The sequence below is a fragment of the Humulus lupulus genome, chromosome 3, assembly GCF_963169125.1.
Source record: "Humulus lupulus chromosome 3, drHumLupu1.1, whole genome shotgun sequence".
Lineage (NCBI taxonomy): Eukaryota > Viridiplantae > Streptophyta > Magnoliopsida > Rosales > Cannabaceae > Humulus > Humulus lupulus.
Window position 1 is genome coordinate 282,309,100 of NC_084795.1, and position 24,297 is coordinate 282,333,396.

The following is a 24,297-nucleotide window of genomic DNA, read 5'->3' on the forward strand; positions in this document are numbered from 1 at the left end:
AATCTTAATTTTAAAATATATTATTTTACTTATCAATTCACTATTTATTAAATTAGAAATTTTATTGAGTACTTCTACTAATATTCACAATATCTCTAAATTTTACAATTCTAAAAAATATTAAATATGTTTACTAATATGTTTAATACACATAAAATTCACCAAAACAACATAGAATTTATTTAAAAAAAAATACTAATCAATCATATAACAATTTTCCAATTCCTAATATCATTTTTACTAATACATATTTTGAAAACCTAAAAATAAATACATTCTATCTAATATAATAATTTCATATTTTTATTAAAATTAATATTATATTATTTATATAAAAAAACATAAATTATTCAAAAATTGAAAAAAAATTAAAAAAATACAGAAAAATTAAAAAAAACTTACCAATGCCTTCAATATCTTGCTAGCAATCTCTTTAGTCCAACAAAAACCGAATACCCAACCTTCAAACAAAAATTACAAAATATCATTATACAATTTCATAAATATATATATATAAAATGAATAAATCGTTAGAATTACTTTAAGATTTATTACTTATTTAAATAAAATTTCAGGATTAATGTTTATTTTTATTAAAATTTGGTTGCATAATATTATTGTTAATTTGATTTAATCATGATTAAAAATATATTATACAACTTATCAATTCACTATTTCTTAAATTATAACTATTATTGAGTATTTTTAATTCTAAAAAAAATTGGGCAGCATAACGGCTGTATTTTCATATATCCCAAAATTTAAAAACCTGCAAATAATACATAAAAAAATATCCAGTCGCAGAACATACACAAAGCAATACAAATACATTGTAAATAAATGACTATATAATTTATAATTATTACTCTAAATTTTATTAATTATTCAATTTTCTATTTAAAATATCATAATTCTACTAAAAATTAACAACAAAAACAAAGCATCAATATTCATCAACACTAAGAATAAAAAAATTAACAACAACAACAAAATTCAAATTAAATAAACAAAACTCACTCTAATAATCAAAATTTATTAACCAAATCTAATAATCTAAAACTAAAATTATTTAACCCAATCTAAAAAACAAATAATCAAATATTAAATTTTCATAGAAACATATATTTATAACTAAAAGTCAAATTATATACCTAAAAAATAAATTATTAAATTAATAAATTTTCATACTAATAAATTAATTATTTATCATATGATTAAACTAACTAAATCTTAAAACTATATATGTATTTTACAAAAATACTACACAATATATTATTTCCTCTAAATTAGATATCACTAAATTTTTAACTAATTTTCATCACAAATTATTATTTTTACCTATTTTAATTACATAATCAGAAATTATATATATAATATAACAAATAACAATATATTAACAATATTAAACAAATTATAAATAAAACCCTAAATATATTTATGCAAAAAATATAAATAAAACCAAAAAATTACAAAGAAAATGTGAAATACCTCTAAAACCACTGGTATACAATGCAAAACCTGAAAAAAATACCACAAAAATCTCATTATAAAAATCCAAAACTGAAATTTTTTTTATAAATTTATACAAAAAAAGAAACTGAAATATTTGTAAATAACTACCTCAATAGACCTTATATCCACTTAAATCGTCTTTGGAAGGTAAACTTTGACAAAAACCAAAGTTTGTGGGGGCCGAAATCCAGGAAAATAGAAATGGGGGGCGGAGAAAACGGTTTTGGGTTTTTTTCCGTTTCAGAGAAATGAGCTCTCTGTTTGGGGAAGATGAAGATTATAAAGACCCTATACCGAGAACATGTTCTCGGTATAGGGTCCTCGGTACACAAACTAAAATGAAATAACTGCGTAAAAAATGCGGGAGTCTGAATTATCTATACCGAGTACACGTTCTTGGTAAAGACCTCGGTAAAGACCCTATACCGAGAATATGTTCTCGGTATAAGGTCCTCGGTACACAAACTAAAATGAAAAAAACCGCGTAAAGGAGGCGGGTGTCTAAAAGATCTATACCGAGAACTTGTACTCGGTAAGATGTTCTCGGTATAGAACGTTTTTTTTGTAGTGCTTATAACTCCCTAAATCTCGTAATTCTAAACCCCCATTCAGTAAAATCAACATATCTGGATCTGTAGAACTCCGATTTGGACTCTCTTTATACCGTTAGAAAGATAATTAAATTATCTACAACTTTTAAGAAATAATATTTTTCGAAATTCCTAATATAACTGGGTCAAAAATAGGTCGGAAGTTACAGTACCCTAAAGTTACGAAAAATCTATTTAATTATCTAAATATCAACCTAATCCACAAATAAATAAAATTGTGATAAATGTCATGCTCCTATCAGATTTTGATGAAGACTAAGTCTTATATTTCTCTTATTTTATCATTAAAATAATAATTTCTTAATAATCATACATATGATAAGTGTTACTATCTTATTGGGTCTATCTAAACCTTATAATATAATAAATATCACCATCAATATCAGTCATATTAATCAAACCTTATGTTAAAATTAATATTCTTAAACTATAGGTTAAACTTAGAAAATCTACAAGTGTTACTATGAGTGTCCAATTAAATCCCGATCTGAACCAAAATCCACAGTTATAAACATACTACAACTAATACTAGCTATTACTACTACTACTACTACTACTACTACTACTACTACTACTACTACTACTACTGCTGCTGCTACTACTACTACTACTACTATCTAACTAGCTAAGTAAATTATGGGACTTTACAGTTTTTATTTATATGTTTAATATAAGTGTTTTAATTTTATTCTATTGTTTTATATTTAATTCAAATTAAATAAATAAATAAATAAGTGAATAAAAATTACAAATATAAAAAAAAAAAAAATTGGTTTAGTCTATACCGAGGACATTGTCCTCGGTATATCCCATTAAGATGACAAATTTGGGTTGGTTGTGCCGAGGACATTTTTCACTCTATACCGATGACATTGTCCTCGGTACAACCTATTCCGAGAACATGTTGATTGTCGTCGGTAGAAGTTTACCTCTACCGACGCGGCTGTACCGAGGACTTACTGCCGACGACATGTTCTCGGTAGAAGCTCTCCCGAGAACATTTAGGTTTATACCGATGACATTTGTTCTCGGTATAGGCCTTGTTTTTTGTAGTGTGAATAAGTCACAAAATCATAGTCTAAAATAATTCTAAGATTTTATGTGGATTCTAAACACATAAAATCATATACTTAAACTCTTTGAACAAGATGTTCTTCTTAGATTTATTTCACATCTAAGTCCCCACACTATGGTCTAAAGCGATCAACTCACACTTCATTAATTAAAATAATATTCACCAAATATTATTTTAATTATTATTCCTACTCTTAATAAAAAAATTTTTCACAGAACAATGTTTACATAAAACACAATAAATAAAATAAAAAAAAATCCGGGTTATTACATTTTATGAGGGAGAAATTCTCTATTATCATGTTTATGTATAGGTGGGAATGTGATTCCCTATGTAATGCCAGCAGCAGCATCCTCTAGGGCCCAAAAGAAGGAAAGTGAAAGAAAGAAAATACATAACATATTGCACGTTTATTTTAATGCATATGAGGTAGTTATTCTGCTTACTGAGCCTTAGCTCATCAGATAATGTTTTGTATTGTAGGTAAGATACCCCAAATATAAATTGTTGATGAGTATACGTGGAGCCAACATGACTGTACATATGGGGCTGACCTGAAGGGAGTGGAGTTCTGCTATGCTATTGTATAAATAAACGAGAAACTTGATTTTATATTTATATTTCATAAAAAGTATTTTGTGAACTTTATAATTTACATAAAGCTTTTCAATTTATCGGTTGGATACATATCTAATTCTACGTTAAGGTATAGTAACGACACAAAAATTACTTATAAAAGTATTAAGATTTGTATGTAAAATAAAGTTTTTTTTTAGTTGTGGGTATTGTATGGTTTGAAGTTATGAACATTAATTTATGAATTAATAAAGTTTTTTGTAAATTCAGAATTTCAGTATTGTCGTATTTAGGTTAAACTTTGTTTTTACACTATATAAATGTATGTTAAGAAAGGAGGTCGTTACATATTGTGATTGGTTTGAAGAGTTTTGGTTGGGTTTAGATTGAGAAAAATGCAGGGGAGCTGGGTTCGCGAGGTCAAGTCGCAACCGAGTACATGTAAGTCGCGACTTGAGTGAACCCCAGGGCCTTCGTTGGGCTCTGCTTGGCAGGGGCGCCGCGGCCCTTTAGGGCAAATCGTGCCTCGCCACTCGGACAGGGGGCTCTCTGTCTTGGGGACGCGCCGCGACCCTCGGGGGTAGGTCGCGACCCGCCTGTCCTTTTTGAGCAAGTCTAGGTTTTAACTAGTTTTAAGCTTGAGTTTTCAAACTTTAAGGCTCGGGAACAAATTTACTAACCATTTTAGTAGGATTCGAGGTCCCAAGAGCTGAGTTTTAGTCCATAAACCTTTTATTACTCATTTTATTGATGGGATTTCATATTTGGTTATGATTAGGTGACCACTAAGGGCCTAAGGATAGGAACGTTCTCAAGGGTCATTCTTTATATATTTTACGCTCGAACCTGAGGTAAGAAAACTGCACCCAGTATGTGACATACATGATTATTGACGAGGCATGTTGAATGCTCTATATATGGACATTGGTTGCATTGTAAATGCCTAAAAGCATTGTTTACTTGTGAATGACACTGACTTATTAGTCAGAAATGGCAATGGTGTTTAGTACTAGTCGTGAAGCTCTGACTGATTAGTCATCATCGGCAATGGTACTGAGCGCTAGTCGTATGAAATTGACTTATGAGTCAAAAGCGACATTAGCGTATTAAGCACAAGCCGAAATGATTATATCTAATCAACACTAGCATTAAATGCTTGACTGACCTATTGGTCGAAGAAAACTAAAACGCTTGGCTAGTCTATGACTAGTTACTCAGAGTCAGGGCTAAAATGCTCAGGTTACTTGATGGTCACATGGCTTAGGGCGCAGGACCCCAGAGAGACTTATTAGTCATCTATTCAGAGTGCAGGACCCCAGAATGACTTACTAGTCATCTATTTATGGCGCAAGTCCCCATAATGACTTAATAGTCAACAATTCAGGACGCACGAGCCCAGAACGATTACATGATCATTTATTATTATTCGTATACATGCAGTAATAAATTTTCTTGTTGAGCCTTGGCTCACGAGTGCTATATGGTGCAGGTAAAGGGAAAAAAAAGCTTACCCAGCTTTGAGTGGAGAGCTTAGGTGACGATGTGTACATATGCGATTGCTTGACCACCACGACCAAGGTGTTTCTCAGGGGAAACTAGGGTTTAACCCTATTTTTCCCCCTTAGGTTGGCGGATTGTAACTTTTGAACTGTAATGACCTTTTTGGATTGTAAACAACTTTGTAAACACTTTTATGGGATCCCATGTACACTTTAATGTTTTAAATAAAATATGTCCATTCCTTTTGACCGAGATTTTTCATCCTGGCCCATTAATAACACTTAGATGCACGTTTATGGCCTAATGACGCGTTCAGTGAGTTAAGCACTATTTAAAGTACACAGTGTGATGGACTTGGCTAACCAGGGCTACTACAAGAAAAAATGCTTTTAATAACACCGAAAATGTGTTATCAAAACATACCATAACACTTTTTGATGTGTTAAGACTGACTATGTTATCGTAGGTCAGGGTACTTTACATAACACTTTATCATTGTTATACAGATGTGTTATTATACTGCCAACTATAATACAATTTCTGTGTTATTTTAATAAATAGATAAGTGTTTAATTATGTTATTTATAGTCGATTATATAACACATTTCAATACTTATAAATTTGTGTTATACTACACTTTAGTATAACACATTTTTTGTGTTATATAATGAAGTTTGCATAACATAATTCTTTGCATAAAAAGTGTTATTGTAATAGATATTATAACACAATTTTCGTATTATAACACTAATTTATTCCATTATATTTTAATTTTTTTTATATAATTAAAATTAACTTTATAATATATACTAGCATCATCAAATGAACTTGATTTTCAAATAACAAAAAGTAAAAACATTCAACATTGTATTAACAATCCACAAATTAGTTTAAAACATTCAACACTGTCATCAACAACAAAATGTTCTTTAAGTATTCAAGGAGTCTTAAATATTCAACATAGTGAAAAGTTACTACTTTCAACACCAATAGTTTCTTTCTGCATCATCGCCACGAACTCATTATAATCTATGCGCCCATCCTGCACGGAGAAAAAAAACGTGGGAGAAACAGTAAGGTCTTGGAGATAAAACAAATAGAAGTGATAGCCATATCGAATTCAACCATGAATCGCAGAAAACAAATGCAAGTCTTGAAAGAATGCAGGTTTCATTTTAGTAGACAATAAGATGTTTAAGCCAAATTCACACTAGCAGTAGCAATTCAAGAAAAAGTAAATTCAACCACAGAAACAAGATCTTCAATTCTAATGAGTCCATCTTGATATTTGCAAAACAAAACAACTAATGGCTCAAAATAAAATTTGAATGATTATATGCCCTATGCAAGGAAAACAACTCTTTAAATCTCTGAATTTTAATTTACAGCCATTCAATTGGTGCAATAACAGAATAATCATCAAAGAAATACTCACATTATCCTGATCAACTTCTTGCATCATTTCTTCTAGCCGGACATCCTCTACACCAAACTCCTCGCAAGCATGTTGAAGCTCGTCTTGAGTAATGTAGCCACTTCCATCTTTATCGAAGTAGGAAAATGCCGCGAACAAATGATCTTCTCTCTCAATTTTGTTTAAATGCAAAGTGGCTGCTACAAACTCTCCATAATCAATTGTTCCACTGTTATCTACATCTGCCTGCAAATCAGTAAATAAGTTAAACTAAGAATATCTAATGTATTATTCTCCAAACAATTTATGAATTAGTTCTCTATCATATCCTTGAGTGATCACCATAATTGAAGAAGAGAATAACATATTAAAAGGTGAGTAATCTCATTGCTTATGATGAAAGAATAATATTTCAATTTCAATTTCAATGATTTCATGCTAAGATTTGTCACCAAATGTGAAATATCTTTTGAAGTAATTTAGAAATAGAACAAGAGTAAAGCAAATTGTCACATATAAGGATTTTTTATATATAAAAAAAACATATATAATCAAGATTGAACAAATTTTCAACCTCTTAGTGCTTGGTTTAAAGTTGAAACCATACAAAGCCCAGAGACCATTATAAGGAAAAAGGAACTAAAAAGGTACCCCATAGTCCATACAAGTGTATATCTGATCTTAAAAATCTATGCCATGATATACAAGCATATCGATCCAAACTACAGGGAAAATCTTTTTTAGTCCTAGATTTAAATCTTTTCATTTTGATCCTAATTTTTTTAAAAGTGTTCCCAATTGTCCTTATTAACATTAATTCTAAAATATAAAATGACGCTTTTAAAAGGCTTAGAGATCAATACTAAATATTAAGTTCTGTATGAAATTACAGCTGTGCCCTTAAATTAAATCTAACAACATGTGTGTTCAGGGGCTAAAGTGGAAAAGTTTTAAAGACAAAAACAATATATTCACATTTAGGGTACCAAAAGGAGAGCTTCTCAATAGTTTAGGTATTTAGAATCATCTTTTAATATATACTTAGCTCTGGGAGAAGCACAGTTTTTTCAGCCTCTTCATTTGGAATCTTAAGAAAAAGAACAAGGATATCCCAGACATTATGATTCTATGTACAATTTTGGTTTACTCATAAATTCAGTTCCACGATATGATCAATACACATTTAATCAATCTAGTAAAATTTTGCCTGAATTATTAGTTATTACCATAGTTATAAAATTCTATATTCCAAAAAAAAAGTACATCATACACTTATTTTAAAAAAATGTCTCTTACTATCTTCTGAATCTTATAGTCAGTTTTTTAAATGCACAGTTTGAAATTCAATATGTATTGCGATCTTGTTTGAATTAGATTACTTTCTCTGATCAAACTTTTGTTGCCTTTTTTTTACTCATAGATCTAACCAAAACAATTAATTGATCAAATTGATTCATTTAATAAACATTTGATTACTACATTGATTGATCTATTTAAGTTTTAATTTTTGAATAATTTAAAATATATTAAAATAATTTATAGCCTATCCTTTGTGTTTGATAGTTTGTCTTTGTTGGTTGTCTTAGGTTTTCTTATTCTAAACTAGAGATTTTACACTAATGTTTCTCTAGCAATTTGAGGATAAACAGAAAAAATAAAGAAAGAAAAAAGAAAGCAGAAGAAATATGAGAGGATAAACGTTGCTAATTAATATTTATTTGTTTTTGGTGTTCTTTTGGCCTTGTTCTCTTGTCGCTTGCTACATGATTTGTTGCATGAAAATTTTGTTTGTTCATTTTTTTTTATAAGAAAAACAAGAGCCTTAGGTATGTTCCTGTATGATTTGTTGCACGGAAATTCTGTTTGTCCGGTATCTACCTGTTTATTAATAGACTATTGAATTGTGTTTGAACATAGCTTACTTTATTATGAGGAATGATTCTTTGAGAAGGCATAAATTTATATAAAAAAAACATGAGCTTTAAGTTTGTTCTTGTCCCCTCATGAAAGCGTGTAAATTCACTATTAACGCATTTAACACAGTTTTTACTAGCTTTTGGGCCAGTCAAATGTCTTACTCTTTCTTCTATAAAGTCTTAAAAAAGTAAGAAAACTATAAAAGGAAGAAATTATAATATCTGTGTGCTTTCAATAGTCACTAGCCTTTTTTATGTCTAAGTCATACATCAATACATGTGGTATTCATTTAGACCTTTTTACCATTGTCTTACTACTATTTTAGTCTCCCTAGTATGAATTAAAGGAGATTTTGAAAACTTTGTTTCTGATTCAAACTATCTGTTTTTCTTTCTCTCTCTTACAGGAGTATGAATTAAATACCCTCTTTACCCTTGAAGTGTTCATCTCATGTGTTGAGTGAGAAAATTTATTATGGTTTTCACATATATATTATTGTATTGTTTTATATACATATTATAGTCTAAATAATTATTTTGTTACAGTTCTTTTCTGTTTTATTTTCATAGTCTATTATGTGTTTTGCTTATTTATAGCTTAATTTATAATATATTACGTTTATCATACCTTTTACTTTTTATTTATAACTCAATGTATTTTATACAAGTATTATTCAAAACTTATTAATAATTTAGATATTGAGCTTTTGTCTAGCTTAAAAGTAATATAGTTCTTATTGATAAATTTGTTTAGCTTTTTCTAGCTTAGAAGTAATAAAACGCTTATAAATTTATTAAAGTAATCATTCTTATGGGAATAGTCTACTAGTACTTTTAGCTTTATATGTCAACAATTGATTATTAACAAAAATAAAATTAATATGCCAACCACTAAGTAAAATTAAAAGCTTACCTAACCATCTATCAATACCAAGTAAAAAAATTCAAACAACACACAATAAGTTTTCATCCTTATATCGCCGCAACACACAAACACATTTTCCAGAACCTACTTCTCTAAGACACACAAATTTTCAACCTTCCGTTATCACTGCAGCACACAATTTTAATCTCAGAACCTACTTCTCTATGGATGAATATTTAAGATATTCAAACTCCTCTAATATTTATATGATATTAATAAAAGAGTTAAAAGAACAAACTTCCGTACCTCTTGCTATTAATAATCAAGTTAATTAAATTTGCTCCTTGCAATTCGATCCACAACCAAAGGAATATAATCAATACCTAAAAGATTAATACAAATTAAAATTAAATGATAAAATAAAACCATAAAATTCATGAAATCATAAACTATATTCATTAATGGTACAAACTTAACATAAAGAAACATATTCCAACTCAAATGTCCAAAAAAATCATCATTTTCATAATAATCATCATTTCCGCTCATTCAATCTTAAATTCAGCTACTAAAAAATTAAAATAAATAATATTTCAGCAACTTAAAAACAATATGTAACAAAAAATATATATATACCTCAACCATAACATATGAATACCTCAACATAGTGCCGAATGTTGCTAGAAGCATGTATGTGCCCTGTGTTGAAATATGATTGAGCATATTCTTCAATGCTCTCTACCCTGCAAAGCATTGTTCGGGATATTTTAGGAAAACTCCTGATAATAGATTTTTTAAGTAAAGTTCATACTTTGAAAACAAATATCGGCAAGATCAAAAAAATTAGTCTAGCCCCAATCCAATGTGAGTTAATATACAACATATAGTTAGCAAGTGACAAGGCAGCAGACCTTCCACGAAAGCAATAATAACTAATGAGTTGGGTCCCATTCAATTTCATAAGATACTTTTGGAACATAAACTTTCTCAGAGAAACTGAAATTTTGGACGTGTCCAGTTTGAAAAAAAAAAGTTGGTTGTGATTAGAAAAATTACCTGTAAACATAGTTCACCATGATTCCCTCACTTTGACGTAGGCCTTTTTCTGAACGATCAGCCATCCAATTTATTCTTTCAATCATCCAATTAGAAAAAAGTTGGTCTATATGCTTTTGTGGACATATATATATATATAGCTCAAATATTAACTACTTAATAGCAAGTTGCCTCCCCTGAATCTGCATCAATTGTCATTGTTACCATATATTCTGATGCATTCAAAATCAAGAAAATGACCAGAAAGAAATAAGAGAAAATTAAAGATGTTGAAAACAATGTTTAAAAATACTCATGTAAACATATCGAAAAAAAAGACATACAAAACTTAACGACCTGGTCATTAGAAAAAAGGACAAATATGAATAAATAACATATACAAGCAATTTTTCTTCAGGAAACACATATACCACTTATGCAGACACATGACCATGACCAGTTAGAAAAAAAAATGGATACGTAAGCAATAACACAAAGAAAAGGAATATAATTACTCCTAGAGAAAAAATAGACAAACTGTAAATCTTTCTAAAGCAATCACTAATGGATACTCAATTTCATTATGACTCATTTTCGACGTATCTACCAGTTCCTATATTACCTACATGTTTCTTAGCTGGATGGACCTTCACAAATCAACATTCTTTTTAAGAGAATCATAAGCAGCAAGCACAGACTACTAACTTGTTTAGAGTTCCCCATTTGTTCAGATCCACAAATGCATGCAAATATATAGAGATTCACCCCCTAAAAAAGAAAAGAGTAAACAGTTGCATGAAAAAACAAAATAAAAGATACATAGTACAATTAATCATTTACACACACATAAGCATCACAGAAGAACAATAATATATATAGAACAATGAAAATTATATAAAATGAACCTCCATCTTTTGGAGCATGTCCTTTAACGTTTCACGCCTTCGCCTCCTTGCATTATCATCTCCATCTCCTCCTTCTTAAGCAACAAGCTTATCACTCTCACCCACAAGTTCCCCATCACACATTTCACAGTGAAAATATTCGTCCATCATAGAAATTAACCGCCAGGCATCCAATGCAGTATACTTACAAATTTGACACCAAAAAATTATTGGATAAATTTAAATTCTACTCATGTAAATGATTATATCAGACATTTGAACCAACTATTTTAAAACAAAAACAAAGTTCAAATCCTTCTATTGCAATTGGGGCATATATATTCCTAAACTGTGTTCTTGTCTTCCAATTCATCTTTCAGTTTTTTCTTCATACGATGCAGTCTGTACCTAACCACATCATATATCTGAAACAATTTTTGCTTTAGGCCTTTTCCAAAATATGAAAGGCGATATTTGAACAACTATTAGTAAGCTGGAAAAACAAGTTGACAAGCAAAAATGTGTTAAACAAAAAACAGTCACTATTCCCACACCAATCATAACAAAACACTCAACATGCTATCAAAATTTAATGATCCAACTGTATCTTCAAAACCATTGATGTTTATTCAGACACGAATGCATAAAGAAAAAACACCTATGCATAGTCTAGACCACAAACATTATACCATACCAACCTTTGAAAAAGAACCATAGAGCTCGATAAGCACCAAATTTCTTAACAATGATTCAAAGTAGGTCAGGGAGGGTTCACGGAAAGAAAAAAAAAAAGCCCAGGAAAAAAAAATCAACAAAAGCCAATTGAGATCAACAAGAACCCAGAAAAGCAAAAATGAAGTTATAAAACAAAAACGATAATAGAACAAGTAACAGTAATGAATGGACAACAAAAAACAAAGTAGAAAACTTAAGAATCAAAAAACCAAAAGGGGTTTGGGAAATTTTAAGAGATGAGCAGGTAAAGTAAAACATATATATATTTAGAGAGAGAGAGAGAGAGGGAGGGAGGGAGCGGAGATGGGGGTTGAATCGGGTGATGGTCTAGGTCTGGTGGTGAGGACGTGTTTGGGAGGGCAGGTATTGCGAAAGAGAGAAAAAAGTTTAACCAGAAAGAAAATTGTATTACGAATCTGAAAATTGATTTTTACATACATTTACAGTAGTGTATCAAGCACTTATTTATACAGAAAAATCAGAAGGAGAGCTAAACCGACTAAGGCTAAAAGATAGTTATCCTAACTAATCGGATAACAAAACAGAATAATAAAATAGATAACAATTATGTTATTCTGTTGTATAAAATCTGTTACCCCCCCCCCCCCCCCCTTCAAGGTGGACTGTATATGTCATATACAGATATCTTGGCTATGTGAGAAGTAAGAGTAGTGGAAGGTAATGGCTTGGTGAAAGCATCAGCAAGCTGTAAGGTACTATTAACAAGTATTAGGTGGATAGTTGATTGTTTAATCTTGTCTCGGATAAAATGACAGTCTAGCTCAATATGTTTTGTTCGTTCGTGGAAGGTAGGATTGTTGGCGATATGAATGGCGAACTGGTTGTCGCAGTAAATGAAAGCTGGAGTGTCTTGTGGAATGTGGAAATCAGCTAGTAAATATTGGAGCCAGGTGATTTCACTACTAGTAGCAGCCAAGGCCCGGTACTCTGCTTCAGCAGAGCTCTTGGAAATGGTGGGTTGTTTTTTTGTGCGCCATGAAATGAGGCAGTCGCCCAAGAAGATGCAAAATCCAGTGGTCGAGCGCCGAGTAATGGGGCATGAAGCCCAGTCCGAATATGAAAAACCCCGAAGGTGCAAAGAAGATTTGGCTGAGTATAGAAGCCCTTGCCCGGGGCTACCCTTGAGATATCGAAGCAGATGATGTACAACCTGCAGATGAGGAGTGCGGGGATGAGACATGAACTGGCTGAGATTGTTTACTGCATATGTGATGTCTGGCCGTGATAATGTGAGGTAGAGTAAGCGGCCAATTAGTTGTTGGTATGAGGAAGGGTCTTCAAGAAGGGTTCCTTGTTCATCATCCAACTTGATTCGAGGGTCCATAGGGGTCTTCGCAGGCTTGCTTCCTGTGTACCCTGTATCATCGAGAAGTTGTAGAATGTATTTGCGTTGGGACAGAAAAAGTCCTTCTTGTGCTTGAGCGATTTCAAATCCCAAAATATATTTCAGTGGCCCGAGTGCTTTAAGTTTGAAATGAGTGTGCAAAGAGTCTTGTAGTTGGTGTAGAAGAGGCAGGTTGGGGCCGGTGATGATGATGTCGTCGACATACACGAGGAGAGCAATGAAAGTATTGTTTGATCCTTTGGTAAACAAAGTATAATTTGCTTGAGATTGAGTGAAGCCTTCGTGAATGAGAGCATCTGATAATTTCTGATACCATTTTCTAGAGGATTTCTTTAATCCGTAGATGGATTTGTGTAGCCTGCACACCATAGTTGTATCTGCACAAATAGAAGGAGGTAGAGTTAGACCCTGAGGAATTGTCATGTAAACCTCCTCGTGGAGATCTCCATTGAGGAAGGTTTTGTTAATGTCAAGTTGAAGAGTATGTCATTGTTTAATGGAAAAAATATCAAGAAGGAGTTTGAATGTGACCATCTTGGACATAGGAGAAAAGGTATCAAAAAAATATAAGCCTTCTTGTTGTGTGTAGCCTTGAGCAACAAGGCGTGCTTTATATCATTCGATGGAGCCGTCACTATTATGTTTGATCTTGTATACCCATCGGCAGCCAATGGCTCTCTTATTTGGAGGGAGTTTCACTATGGTCCATGTGCGGTTGGCAAGGAGAGCTTGGAGTTCAATTTGCATATCTTGATTCCATGCTTGGTGCAGTATGGCTTGATTGAAATTTCGAGGTTTAGAATGAGCTGTTACTGCACAAATAAAAGCTTTGTGAGCAGCTGAGAGATTAGTATAAGACATAAATTTGTGAAGAGGATAAGGTGTAGAATATTGGTCTTGAATGGCAGAATTGCATTCATAGTCTCGTAGATAACTCGGTGGTTTGATAGTTCTGGTGGTCCTTCGCAGAGCAGCTAGTGCTACAATGGGACTTGCTGGTGTTGTGACTACTTGTTCTGGTGTAGTATCTGATCCAGCAGCATCAGCATAGGGATGTGAATCCTGCAAATTTATATTGCTACTAGTAGAACTTGGAACATTTAAAGGATAGTCAGTAACATGAGTATGAGTAACATTAGATGAGGGAAGCACCATACTAGAGAAAGGATTGACAGTAGTGTTATCAATATTTAATTTGTGAAAAGGATATATTTGCTCATGAAAGACAACATTCCTTTAAACAAAAAATTGTTTGGTATTAAGATCATAGAGCATATACCCTTTAATGCCTTGAGGATACCCCATAAAAACACAAGTGCGAGCTCTTGATTCAAATTTGATTCTGTGAGCTGTAAGAGTTGAAGCAAAAACAAGACATCCAAAATTTCTCAAATGTTCATAATTAGTTGGAGTACCAAATAAAAGTTTATAGGGTGTTTTGTTGCCTAAAATTGGGGTAGGAGTTCTGTTAATGAGAAAGGCAGCTGTCATTATGCATTCGATCTAGAATATAATGGGTAATTTGGCTTGAAAAATAGAGCTCTTGCAACATTTAAGAGATGCTGATGTTTCCTTTCAGCAACGACATTTTGTTCAGGAGTTTCTACACAAGTAAATTCATGCATAATGCCAAGTTTAGAGAACAAATCTTTGAAACTCAATTTAGGTGCATTGTCAGATCTAAAACATGTGAAAATGCAATTGAATTGTGTTTGAACATAGGAAATAAATTGGGGCATAATAGTTAGAACATCAGATTTTTGCTTTAATAAGAAAATCCAAGTAAATCGAGAGTGATCATCTACTAAGGTGAGGAAATACTTGTAATTAGAATGTGAAGGAATGTGGTAAGGCCCCCAAATATCACAATGAATCAAATCAAATTTATGAGTAGCAAAATTATTGTTATTAGAAAAAGGCAACTTCCTTTGTTTTGCCATAGGACAGATATAGCAAGGAGTTTTTTTATGTAGAGAATCATTATTACAGTGAAGTTTATCACTAAGTATAGCTAATCTTTTCTGAGATAAGTGTCCGAGTTTGGAGTGCCATAAGTCTGCAGAAACAGCAAAAACACGAGCAGGTGGTGAGAGGTCCAGCATGTACAGACCATTGTTGGTCTTACCTTTGCCAATCACCTTCTTGCTGAGTTTGTCTTGTATAAAAAAATGATTAGTTTAGAAATCAACAGAGATGGAATAATTATTGGTTAGACAACTTACTGAGATGATATTGTATTTAAAGTTTGGTACATACAGTACATCAGTGAGTAATAATTGATCCGAGACAGCTATAGACCCACTTTGGTGAACAAGCAAAGTGTCATTATTAGGTAGAATAAGCCTAGTTTCTAGCAAAGAACATATGAATTGAAATAACTTGATATTATTGCATATGTGTCTAGTTGCGCCTGAATCTATAATCCAAGATTCATTGGAAGGAGGCAGAGAATTGTGAGACAAAATTATACCTGTGGTGCCTCCAAAGGTGCTAGGATCCGAGATAGTCATACCAGGTTGTTGAGTAGCCAAAAAATTCAAGAGTTGTTGATATTGGACAGTAGTAAGTTGAGGAAGGAGAGTGTGAGACTCATCAGAGTTGGTGCTTGTATCGTTGCTGGTGTGGAATTGATTTGCAGTAGCTTCTTTGGGTTTATTTGTCTTGAAACTAGGTGGATAGCCATGGATTTTGTAACATCGTTCCACTGTATGGCCATGTATGTTACAATGTGTACAAAAGGGTCTGTTCCGTTTGGGAGGATTGGTTCTAGGACCTTGGGAATCTTGCTGTTTGTTTGAAGCTTTGTCTCCCCGAAAAGCGAATGCCATATTCTGATTGGGATCGGCTCCAGTAGAGGTATTTCCCTTTTGGTTTTCTTCTTGAGTGACCAGGTGGAATACCCTATTCGCTTCAGGCAAAGGATCCATTAGAAGAATGCTGCCACGAACTTGAGAAAAATGATCCGAGAGTCCCATAAGAAAGGACATTATGTACTCCATGTGATGGTGTTCTTGAAGTTTCTTGACACCACCACAAGTACACCCATTGCAGGTGCAATTGGGTCTATAGTTGGACAATTCTTCCCAAATAGTTTTGAGCCTAGTAAAATACATGTTCACCGTTTGATTATCTTTCCTTAGATTCATCAATCCCTTTTTGAGATTGTAAATGTGTGGGCCATTCCTCTGATGAAAACGGACCCTGTGATCAATCCATTTTGCTGCAACTGTTTCATCATAAAGAATGCTAGAGGAAATTTCTTTAGACACAGAGTTTAAAATCCAAGAAATCACAATATTATTGTTCCTAATCCAAGCATTATACATATTATCAGTAGGCAAGGGTTTAGGGATAGAACCGTCTAAGAAACCAAGTTTGTTCTTTACCGAAATCGCTAGTTGCATAGCACGACTCCAAGAAACGTAATTGTCCTGATCTTTGAGAAGCTGAGAAACCAGGATGTTCCCTGGATTGTCTCCATGGGGAAGATAGTAAGGATCAGTCGGATCTTCAGGAGGATTTCTTGAAGTAGTCATCTGTAGAGTTTGATTGTTTTGAATAACAAGAATCTGTGGGGTAGCAGCGATGGCAGGGTTCGCAGCTCCGACATCCGTCTGAGTAGATTGATTATCATTCGACATTCTCGATCAAGAACAGGATTAACTACTTTGATTGAGAGGAATACAAAGCATCAACAGCTTGAAGAAAAAAAAACAGAGAAGAGAAATACAGGCACCACCTTCGCTGGAGAAGAAGCACGGCAAGCAAGGAAGGAGAGGATCATGATCGATTAAGGGAAAGCAAACCTTCCCGCTCTGATACCATATTGTGGAAGAGAGAAAAAAGTTTAACCAGAAAGAAAATTGTATTACGAATCTAAAAATTGATTTTTACATACATTTACAGTAGTGTATCAAGCACTTATTTATACAGAAAAATCAGAAGGAGAGCTAAACCGACTAAGGCTAAAAGATAGCTATCCTAACTAATCGGATAACAAAACAGAATAATAAAACAAATAACAATTCTGTTATTCTGTTGTATAAAATCTGTTAGCAGGATCTCTTAAACGTTGGCTGTAGAGAGGACCTCGTCGACCTCCCTGCCACACGCCCAAAGCCGCGAGCCCCCATCATCCCGCCGCACACCTGCAACAAACAGAGAAAGTGCGAACGAGAGAGTGTATACGTGAAAGAAAGAGTGAGCGACAGAGAAAGAGAAAGAGAGCCACCTCGAGCTGTCGAAGGGTTACGACTTCCCGTGAAGATGGTGGTGGCATTGCCTTCCCGTGGCTGAGCGTGATGGTGGCGCTACCTTCCTGCCACGCATTGGAGGGAAGAGAAGTGGAAATTGGCTAACCCTAAAGCGTTAAAATGGCCTTTCTTTTTCTTTTTTTTTTTGATGAGAGCTGATGAGAATATTTTGTGTTTGTTTTTGTTTTGTTTTTCTTTTCCCTCCATTTTAACTTTACCCAGCCATTACTTTTTGTTTCCCTCCATTTTAACTTTATAGTTTTCTAACTTTTTAGTTTACCTATTATAACTTTTCCAATTAGCTTATAATAATGTGTTATAGAAATAGGTATTTGGTGTAGTGGGCATTACAACTTGGCATTAGAGCGTGCCAAGGTTTAGGGTTCCTGTAAACTGGCTGGGCATGTACACTCACCACTGAAGACAAGCTTGACTCATGGTTTGGTAACTATTTATGTGGTTATGTGTTTAACTACTTAAATAGAATATAAATGCTTTATCTGCCTGCATAAGATACACTATTAGGGCTGGCCCTTGACTACTACATGACGAGCAAGAATGTGCTTATTAGCACTGATGATATTTCCAGAACATGCTTATTACCATCGTTAACTATTAACTGTTAAGTGCTAAATGTTAAGTGTTATGATCATGAATCGACATGCATGTTAGCATGATTGTGGAACAAGGATGGATTCTCTTTGATCTTGGACCGTGAGGCGGCAAGAGATTTAGTTATCACTACCTAACTGTCCGCATTGATTATTGCAGCAAGGTATAGGTTGAAAGTATGTTTCCAAGGCAGATAAAATCATCAGCTAGCCAGGAAGATCAGGGCCAGAATGACAGAGTCAGGAAAATGACTAAAGTCAGATCCCTCAACCAGCTCCTTAAAATTGGCAGCAAGAAGTTATTAATTTGAGCCAAAGAAGTTCGAAAGGAAAAGGCAAAACAGTAGTCATTAATCTGAGCCAAAGAAGTTACTTTAAGGTCGTGATAATTTCAAACTAAATTTTTACAATTTTTAATCCATGAAACAAGAAATCTTAAATTTTTCTTTGAGACTTTTCCTTCTCTTTCATTATTTTTACCCTTTTTTTAAGGCGATAATTAATGTAATATACTAATATCATAGAACAGCAAATTTAGGTAGAAATTCCCGAAAGCTAATTAATTTATGTGTGGAAAACCAGATTTAAGATGGTTTTACCAAACGTATATAGTCTTAGGCTTGCTAATATTCAATATGATGTATAAATATATATATATATATATAAATGTAGTACAAACAAGAAATGAGATAAACTAATGTGTATTTTGGATGAAGCAAAACAAAAAATTTGGAATGGTAAATGGCGATAGCATATACTTTTTCTTGTATTGAGTTATTTGTTCTTCTTAATTGGACGTTACAACTAATAATAAGCCACATATAAATTAATATACCACTATATATAAAATAAAGCAAATAATAAACTGGGTTTCTCACATTAAGAAAAATAAGTTATATATCAGTTACCATGTCATGCCTCTCTTATTAACTTCGTGCCTTTGATCATCACAGAACAGCTAGCGGTGGTGGTTTGTCAATATTCCAATTATACAAAAAAGTTGACCAGATATTAAATTATGAGTTATATGCATGAGAATCAATTTATGTATATATAAAATACACCTAAATGAATAACTAGTTGTATAAGGTATCATCATCGAAAAATATCTTATAGCATCAAAAAATTGTCTTTTATATATAAGTGGTTCAGATGAAAAACTAAAAATTACACACAACTCAAATTATCACACATTGAAATTTTTTAAATATACCTATCAAAATCAACCGATTATAATTTGAGTTTTTTTTTTCAATAATAAAAAAACAAGGGTTGACTGTTGCAAAATTATAAATAAATTGTTATGAACTTCTGTTTAAGTTATTCAATTCAATTTTATTAAATACAAATACAGGCAATCGTGTCCCAGATCATCCTTGAATGAATAAATAAATATGAAATTAACTACATACAACGTACGATAATATGTTGAGAATATTAGTTAAACAATCCATTCAAAACTGTTGTCCATATTAAAAATTGAAAAAAAAAAATGCAAATCCTTGTGAGAAGAATTTGAAATTCAATTTTTTATGATTACCAGCTTAATTATTCAATGTAATTAATTAATTACTGAACTGTTACATAAATGTTTAAACAGATACAGAGACTGTTTGAACATAAACCAGAGATGTTTAAACAGTTTATCACCAAAAGATAAAAACGAACATAAGGTAAAGAACACACGAAATTATACGTGGTATCAGCAATCTTTGCAGATTGCTACTAGTCCACAGGGCCACGCCCAGAGAATGAAATTTATTAGAAAAATATCTAAACGATTACAAAACCAAATTGACTTATATAAATAAAGTCTCCCTCTTGAATTTGTCGCAACTCATGTAATCTAAACTCTTAATCAAATTTCTGAAGTGCTAAGATTTTGAACTCCTTCAGATCATAACACTTGCACTTTTCCTCCCAAAAAGTGACTTACGAACAATACTTCTCCCGAAGCTTGATGAACAATGTCCAAGTGTGCTCAACCTGCACAATTAACACAAAGAAAACAATACAGAAGTACACTGTAATAAACCACTAAGAACTTGCTGGACTCAAGTTCTTCACATAATAAAAAGTCTCTCTAAAACTTGAAAATATTTGGAAAATAATACACCAAGAGAGATGATAAAAAACCAACGACTTAAGGATGATTATATACACTTTATAATCCCTTTAGGTGGAGGAAAGCAAATCAGAAACCAATCAGTCAATAAATGGAAAATCTTCCCAAACAGGAAAGTCAGAATATGTTCAAATAGACTGGCAATCTCTTCAAATAGATTCATTGAACCTGGACAGTTTTTAAACCCAATTTCCTTAAATAAATAAGGAAACAAAATATACATTATCTGTGCAAGCTGTACACGGTTTCTAGACAAACAAATCGGATCAAGAAATAAAAATAAATACCAATAATTTCCATATAAACAAAATTCAAGAAAAGATATTCTTTTATACGAAATTATATATTTATTCCATTAACATAAATAGACTAATTTGATTTTAGAAAACATTTCTCAACAAAACAAGAAACTACCCATTTCGAAAATACCACACAATATATTTCAAAAATGCATTCCATAATTAATTTTGTCAATTGTATCAAATATGCCAATAAAGGATTTTACAATCTCCCCCTTTGGAAATTTGATAGACAAAATTAATTCAAAAACCTACAACACAAATGTTAGTTACAAGTAAAGAGAAAAAACTCCGCCTGCAAACATGCATTAACTTATACAAAACATATAAAGAAACTAGACTTAACTCCCCCTCAAAATAAGAAGGTCCAGAGTTAAAAAAAAAAAAAACAAAGTAGGTTTTTGGAAGTATTTACTCTCCCCCTTTGTGTCTTTCAAAGAAGCCAAAGAACCATAAAACAAAAACAAAAGAGAGGATCAATGTTCTTAGGACAAAGGACATAAATAAGGAAAACTAAACAACTGGATCCTTGGACAGAGTTTGAACAGCATCCAACACAGAACGTTGCAGTCCTTCCATCGACATCACTCGAGCAGTCAAAGAATCAACAGAGGCTCGAACAGCAGCTAGTTCCGTAGCAACAAGTCCGGAATCTGCAGGAACAGAGGAGGATGCATGTTGAATGTCATCTGAGGCAAACTTCAGAGATTGGGGCTTGCCTGTCTTGGTTGATGGAGCATCAGTGGCTTTAGTAGGTGGAGCAGAGGCCTTGTAGGAAGCAGCAGTAGTGGGAGCCACCAAGTCTTCTTAATCACGTTGGAGATCTTTTTTCTGCATACTCAAAACTTTATAAATAACTTGAGGAAAAGGAAGATTCAAGTTTTTCCTATTACCTTTTCGAAATCCCATGATTTGATCATGGATGACCATAGCCAAGTTTATACTAATTCCGGTCCCCACTTTGTACAAAAACGAGGCCATGTCAAATGAGATAGTTGCGGTGTGAGAAGTTGGTTTCCAATTAGTTGTGGCAAACTTATGGAGGACAGCATAAGTGTAGGTGAGATTAGAGACCGAGATGACTGTATTAGATGGCCATACCATTTTTTGCCCTACTAATTCAGTGATAACCGCATCCTTGTCAAGAGTGGCAAGATCATCATCATCCTCGTCATCAAGAGGAAGATGCAAAACATGGGCAATGTCTTGAGGAGAAAAAGAGAACCAATGGCCCCTAACAAACACTTTACAATACAGAGGAGATTTAGGTTCAAGAATTTCATTAGTAAGATTGGCATAGAATTCCTTGACTATTCTATCCAAAAAACCAGTAAATTTAACCAAAGAACCTGTCCATTTTCGATCTTGAAGCATTATTAGCACACCATAAGGCCGATGATCACTCAAGACATAATTTCTCTCAATGATAAATTTCCTTTGAGCATAGAGAACCATATCACGAGCATTGTCATTATAACAAAACGTTGAAGAATAAGGTTTGAAATTTACACCTGGACGTTTTGGAGAGGGTGTAGAATTAGAAATGGGTCTCTTGCCTTTAGCCTTGGATGACAAGGGAGATGCAACTGGCTATGTGTCAGATTCGACTTCTTGTTTAGAGGGGACAATGTCTTCTTGCTCTGGTTCATCAGACTCAACCTCTGATTCTGCATTGTCAAGAATAGTGTAATCAGATAAGGTGGTATCATGGGTTGCTTCAGACTCAGATTTTCCTTCCTCAGGGTCAGATTCGGAGGAAGACGGAGAAGGGGGATGAGCCTTCAATCTTTTCTTGGCAGCAGTCAATGGGGGAAGAAGACGAGTCCAACCCCAATTTTCTTTTTGGAGCCAGAGAATTTTTCTTGGACTAGCTTGGCTTCAATGGTAGCTTAAGTAACCCAGCAGCAGCACCTTTGGAAGAAGATGAAACAGATTTTGATTTTTCCCTAGCCGTCAGAGACGATTCAATCGGAAGAGGAGATAGGTTCTTGGCTCGAGAGGGCCCCACCACTTCAGATGGTGGTGCAACATCGACAATATCAGCTGTGATATCTAGAAACACCATGGGGTGTTCATTAGAGAGGGAGAACACCTTCTTACGCGCCTTGGACTTGCAAGTTTTCCCAACAGATGTAGCAGGTGCTAGAACAAATGGAGGAGGCGATGGAGAGGGCACCTTTCTGGATTGAGAAGCAGGGGTCTTCTTAGAGGAAGCTCCACGAGTTTTCACCATTGTTCCTTCTTTGAAAAACAGCAAACACTTACAAAAAAAAATGAGAAAAAAAAATAAGAAGATGAATAGGTGGCTTAGAGGGATCGTGGGTGAGAAGAAAATAGGTAGTGACAAGCTTTTTAAGGACAAAACTTACCCAATTAGGACACCCACGACAAGAAGAGGTTTCCCCTTTTTTTTTAAAAAAAATTGTTTTAATTATTAAAAAATAAAAGGAAACAAACCTTAAGACACACGATCAAGATAACAAACTTACCCCTTTTTTTATATTTTATTTTATAAAAGGAAATAGAATAAAAAGAGAATGCCATTACTAAAAAGGTAACCAAACAAAAAACCCCACACGATCTTCTTATTGACCTTTTTCCTTTTTTTTTTTAAAAAAATTCTAAACACCGTACAAAACAATAAAGATACAAATCATGGTATTCCAAATTGAGAAAGAGGAAAAAATAAAATCCTTGGAAATAAAGAATATATTAAATCACACAAAATAAATGCATAATTTTCACATAATTGCCACAAAGATTCAGTCCACAATGAATTTCCTTGTCAATCAATTTCTTTTTTATATATAACAAGGCACAAAAATAAAACCCAACCAAAAAAGAAAAGAAAAAAAAATGTGCTTTGATCAATGAGTGTCATCCTTGAAAAAAATATATAATCAATCAACTGAAAATAAGTGTTAGTGTATAACAAAGATAATAACACTTGTGAAAATGAAAAATTAGAAAGAGTATTCGAGAGAAATTAAGCACAAATCAGTCACAAGCACATATTCTTAAGTGAATCAATCAACATGTATGAGACTTACACACACATTTTTTATTATAAATTGTGTACTATTTTTCTTGCATAGTTTCAAGCATAAGTGTGTGACAGTGTATGCAAGGGAACATTGCCCAATGACAAATAAGTCTTTTTTGAAATTGTAAATAATTGTAACCTATGAAGACGCTGTCACACTACACCAGTGGTAGCCCTTTTCTATGGTAGCGTATCCTCTTCATAACTCTGAATTACAAAGTTCCAACTTACTCAAAAGACGGCTTTCACACACTGATTTAGGTAGCTCTATTCATTCACAGGAGCTTGAAACAATGCTACACAAAAGGAAGCTCAACCATTAAACATTGATTGATTTACTCGAATATGCCTAGGACGAATTGATTAAATTTCTCTCAAGAATATACAACCAAAGGCTCATAAACACAAGTCAGATTATCTAGCTTGACACACAACAAAATTTTTCCAATTAATTGACAATTTTCTTAAACTTAAACA

At 33.0% G+C, this 24,297-nt stretch overlaps 2 protein-coding genes across 2 annotated transcripts; both read right to left on the bottom strand.

Moving 5' to 3' along the window:
- Positions 1–12,736: 12,736 nt before the first annotated feature.
- On the bottom strand, positions 12,737–13,912 carry LOC133825816 (uncharacterized mitochondrial protein AtMg00810-like). Its single transcript, XM_062258710.1, has one exon. The coding sequence runs from the start codon at positions 13,910–13,912 to the stop codon at positions 12,737–12,739; it is 1,176 nt and encodes a 391-aa protein (XP_062114694.1).
- A 7,378-nt stretch (positions 13,913–21,290) lies between these two features.
- On the bottom strand, positions 21,291–22,232 carry LOC133825817 (uncharacterized). The gene is made up of 2 exons (XM_062258712.1): positions 21,671–22,232; positions 21,291–21,583 (listed from the first exon to the last, which is right to left on the bottom strand). The coding sequence occupies exons 1-2, from the start codon at positions 22,230–22,232 to the stop codon at positions 21,291–21,293; spliced, it is 855 nt and encodes a 284-aa protein (XP_062114696.1).
- Positions 22,233–24,297: the final 2,065 nt, after the last annotated feature.